General features: G+C 32.5%; 1 protein-coding gene across 1 annotated transcript; it reads left to right on the top strand.

The window, feature by feature from the left end:
* Positions 1-4,195, top strand: LOC132724026 (complement C1q-like protein 2). Its single transcript, XM_060708832.1, has 5 exons — positions 1-151; positions 1,578-1,723; positions 2,573-2,759; positions 3,230-3,345; positions 3,844-4,195. The coding sequence occupies exons 2-5, from the start codon at positions 1,585-1,587 to the stop codon at positions 4,008-4,010; spliced, it is 609 nt and encodes a 202-aa protein (XP_060564815.1). The 5' UTR covers positions 1-151; positions 1,578-1,584; the 3' UTR covers positions 4,011-4,195.
* The last annotated feature ends 859 nt before the right edge of the window (positions 4,196-5,054 follow it).

Here is a 5,054-nt window from a genome sequence, read left to right as displayed (position 1 = left end):
ACCAATCAACTAAATATTATATCAAGTTGTCGATTGAATTTGTATTTGTTCAATTGTCGTTCATATATCCGGGTGGGGATTGTGCATGTTTATATTTTAGACGGATTATCAATTTCAACTTTTAAAGAAGTATATCATCTGGAGAATATTGGTAAGTTCAATCAAAATGGTTTAACACACTTGATGACGATATTTAACGATATTTAAATTATAGTGTTGCGTTGCAAAGGCGAGTGCATTTTTACGATTGTTTAAAATGAATTACTAGTACTGGTATTACAAAGTTGCAACATCTGTGCAGAAATGATCTTGTTTTTATTTATTTATTTATGTATTTTGTTTTGTTTTTTTTTTCAATATTCTGAATAGGTTTTAATGTTACAGGTTTAGAAACGCCAGGTGCTACATGCTTTTGTTACAAACGTATTTGTATGGTATAAATGTATATTTTTGTAAAGTTTTTTTTCCATGTTTTACTTCTTTACACTCAAAGCCCGTGTCCAATAGCCTTAGCTAATATGTATAAAAGTGTTTTTAATCTTCATTAATTATCTGCTTTTAATCTTCATTAATTATCTGCTTTTAACCTTATTAATTATCTTCTCATGGTAATTTGTAATTTCCTTTCATATTTTCACTTAATTTCCTTGCTTATTGTCACAACGCATGCGCACTTAGGTTTTAAAATAAAATGTAAACACAAGTTACAGTTTTTGATCAGCGAAAAAAAAGTACTTTATGTAGGCATTTGTCTTTTATACAGTTTAGAATTAATAGATATTAACAAATAATGCCATTATCATATATTTTGTCTGTCATATTTCAACTTTGTAACATTCGTACAAGCACCTAGTCTCTAGGGCCTAAATTTACAAAAAAATGAAGGTGCAAGTTACGGGTTTCCTTTAGCTTAGAAATAAACATTTTAAGTATCGTATCTTTTAAGTATCGTATCTCATATTTGACTTGTAACAAACTTCATTACACCATGTCGAAAAAAAATCACCTCGGGCAACAAGCCCCATTTTCGCTTAGCGGAAACAATATTTTTTGGCGCTCAACGGGGGACCGTGACTTATAAAGCCACAAGTCAATTAACATTAAACAATAAATGGTTTATTGTGAATAATGTAAAATGAATTGAAATTTGAAATAAAAATAACATGTATTTGACACTAGGTATTTTCTCACCCCCTCTCTCATTTTTACCCTACCCCCCCCCCCCCCCCCCACTTCCTTTTGACCCTTACAGCCCTTATCCCTTTATTTCCCATATGGGCCCGTTTTAGTTTTAATTATTTCACACATTACGTGTCCCTCTCCTTTCGCCGCCCACGGGTTTGGTTTGGTGCACGGCTTTGGTGTGTCGGGGGAGGGTGGGGGCTGCGTCCTGTGACCTTTGCCTTGTTGATCTTTATTCTCGTTTTTCCCCCAACATATTGGATAAAGTTTAAATGAAAGATATTAAAAGATATTCACGACAAAAAATTCAAAAAGAATATTTTTCTTGTTAAGCCACAAACCCAAAGAAGAAATTTAATTAAAAGAATAATAATCAAGAATTTTATATTTCATAGGTGAGTCATGAATTATCCAGTTTTTATTTTGCTTCTGGTGGCAGTAGCTTCGGCTCGATCGGTTGAAGAGTTATCCATTGAAAGCAATAGCATGGACAAAGATGTAAATCTGGAAACTGTTTCAGAGGATACTACTGATATATCAGGTAATGGTTGTGTTATTTATGGACCGGCGAAGCATCAGTAGCAAAATGTTCTAGGTCGCCGACTTCAAATCACATTTCCCACAACGCTGTGGGCTTAAGTCAAGAACTTTGCTTACGGAGGGTCGGTGCTTCTTCTTAGGTGTCCGCACGTGCCTGAAATAATGCATGAAGGGGCACCAGAGCTATTTTCCTACGAGTAATGCTGGAAATTTGTCGTTTACGTAAGACGTTTATAGTATCTGTGTGATTTAAAATCCAACAAAAATAAAGACATTTAAGGTTACCAATCTGACGATTTCGTTGAAATTTTAAAATGATGGTAATAGTAATCAAGTGGTATCCATGTCGTTTTGGTTTCGTATCTTTAAATTTGTAAGTACAACTGCAAAGCATTTTACGTGTCTCTACGTTTGCACAATGATCAGTCTTATTTGATAGTTTCCAATTTATGTCAGTAACTTACCCTGTAAAGGTTATATCACGCTGGCTACCTGGTTCGTCATATTTTAGCAAGGACATTCTGATGACCATTTTGAATGTTAATATTGCCCAAATAAATTCAGGTAGCCTAATATTGAATATACTAGGTCACCACATTTTGTCAAAACATCCAATGTGAGAAGGGTAACTTGTAGTCGGCGTGATATAATAAAATATTATGTCGGGTCTGCGTTAATCGCTCACAACTGAGATTCATCATTTAAATAATGTATAAAACTAGTTTGGTCATTCTATTCATATACTTAATTGCTCCTTTCATTCATTAATTCATTAGTGCAAGTTTGTGTATATAAACTGATATCCACTTAATTATTTTACCAAGACATAATATGATCGAATGTATCACAGAACTGGGAGCTTCAACAGTAAAAGACCCAGACAATGGTTTAAGTTCGTGGTATGGAGGAAGTAAAATTGCATTTTCTGCATTTCTCAGCAAACGTTACGATCTTCTTGGAAAAGGGCAACATGTGAAATTCGACAAAGTGTTACTGAATGATGGGGACGGGTATGAAGCAGTAACAGGGGTGTTCAGGTTGTTACACAATGATTACTACATCTTATGCAATCTTATCAATCTACTCGAAATGTGTTTGATGAAGAGAAAAGATGATGAATGATTTCTAATTTTTTGTATTGATGTGCCCAGTATAACTATTCGTAGAATGACATCAGTTCTGTAGGATGAAACCAACTTTTTCATTTCTATTATTATTTCTATTTTTAACACACTTGTGTTGCACTTTAGGTTTTTAAATTCAAGTATGTATTAACTTTATAGCTTAATGTACTTCAATAGAACCATCAACTGTGTGTTTGCTAATCGATGATATAAAATAAATAAATATAAAATAAATAAATGTAACGTAGATTTCATAGTGAGTCTAAGTCTGGTTATTTATAATGTTCTTTTCCCCATAAAACGTAATTTTAATGTTTACAGCTGAGACATTTTGAATGATAGAGATATTTTATGTAATGCATATTGATAAATTTATATTCTAGAACACAAACGACTGGGGTTTATGTGTTTACGTACGCCATAGCACAGAGAAGTAAAAATGAGGTCCGTGTTAATCTTATGTACAACGGTAATATTGTCAATGGAGCTGTTGCAGAAGGTACATTTAAACAAAATTTATTGTGTCTACTTGTAATTTCTAATAAGTTCATTTACTGGTTAGAAAATCTACAATTCTGTGTTGTATCGCCAAATAGTGCATACCGCTATATGTTTAATTCCAAATAAATAACATTCAAATACTAAAAAATCAGAGAGATGTCCTAAAAGAAATCAAGAAATATATTTTCAAAACATGTCGTTTTTGAAAAATAAGCGATTGAGATCGAAAACTTCATTGATTTGCAAGTTTGTACATGAAGATAAAGTCCTACAAAGTGAGTGATAAAGTAAAATTAATTTCGTTTATTTCTATATAAGTATAATTTTTACTCGCTTTTCTTTAAAACTATTTGATTCGGAATTTCATTACGTGTTTAACCCGAGCTTTTTTGTATTTAAATAATTTTGTGCATTCTTCTAAGTTTGAAAGCATCGTCGACTTAGCATGATAATATGTTCCATTTATTAAATATTTATTACAACTTTTTTTCAACAGGTGTGAGCACATATCATGATGTTCAGGGTACAAATACAGCAATAATACACGTGGTTAAGGGAAAGCCAGTTTGGATTGAGGCTGCATCACAAGGTGCTCTGGAGGGAAACGATGGTGACGGCCGATACACTACATTCAGTGGTTTCTTGTTGTACGCTAGAAATTAACTTTGATTGATATGAGACTAACATTACTCCAAAATAATTGGTTTTGACCACGTTCTGTTACAGAGACACAATTCTTGTGTAAAACTATATTCTTATATTGACCAATTCTTACTATTTATTTATTGAATTATTGATAATGCTATAAAGTAAAATACTTTCCTTGAAAAAAAACTTTTATCACAAAATAGTTAGTTCAATTTTTTGTTAATAAATAATAATTAAAAATACTGTAATTAATTAATATTTATTTTTGCTTGTTAAGAGGAAAGCTTGAAGCTTATTTGAATCATTCTTGAGTCCGTCTCAAGGATCTAGCAAGTGCCTAAATTTAGGGGGAGGATACACTTCGCACCAACACAGTAAAGGTCATACGGCGATATTCCAGCTTTACTGGTGGAGAAGGACCTCAAGCATTGCCGTTCCGTTAGCTGGAACCAATTATGGGTTGCTCAAATACTGTAAATGTCGTATGGCAACTATCTAGCATAAATGGTGAGAATGTGTCCTTTAAAATAACCAAGAAATCCTACAGGTTGATCGTTAGAAACCTTTTAACATCATGTTAATGACTAAAACGAATTTAAAAAGTGATTTAATATGGCTGGTAAAAATGTTAAAGAGCAGACTACAGTGAACGACGAGTGAGTCTATACAAAAGTATGTTGTTGTTTTTTTCTACTTTGAAAATCCGGTAATTTTATTGTTTTTATACAGTTCCAAATACATCACAGTGACTTTATGATATTAGTTATGTTCACAAGGTGCATATTTATATATTCATACTGTACATGCATACGTGTTTCATAAATTTATTAGGTAACCTGCAAAAAAATAATATTTACGCTCCAGATCGCATGTGACAGTTTCAATGTTTAGATTATAAATAATTTATAACAGCCTCAAATTTAAGTATCTGATACATGTTTCCGTATGATAATGCATAAGATCCTGTTTCGTTTCAAGAGCATTTTAATATATTTAAACCTCTATTCCTTAAAAACGGAAATGCAGCGTCGGAACATGACAATTAATGTTACGTCTACT

Source organism: Ruditapes philippinarum, unplaced genomic scaffold (assembly GCF_026571515.1).
Source record: "Ruditapes philippinarum isolate M1 unplaced genomic scaffold, ASM2657151v2 ctg6665_1_1_1_1, whole genome shotgun sequence".
In the NCBI taxonomy this organism is placed as follows: domain Eukaryota; kingdom Metazoa; phylum Mollusca; class Bivalvia; order Venerida; family Veneridae; genus Ruditapes; species Ruditapes philippinarum.
This window is presented reverse-complemented; position numbering and strand designations above follow the sequence as displayed.

Bases quoted from the DNA above. Each gene is read 5' to 3' on its own strand.
- LOC132724026 (XM_060708832.1), top strand. From the start codon at position 1,585: ATGAATTATCCAGTTTTTATTTTGCTTCTGGTGGCAGTAGCTTCGGCT. The intron at 1,724-2,572 runs GTAATGGTTGTG...AATGTATCACAG, and splicing joins GGATACTACTGATATATCAG to AACTGGGAGCTTCAACAGTA. The intron at 3,346-3,843 runs GTACATTTAAAC...TTTTTTCAACAG, and splicing joins CAATGGAGCTGTTGCAGAAG to GTGTGAGCACATATCATGAT.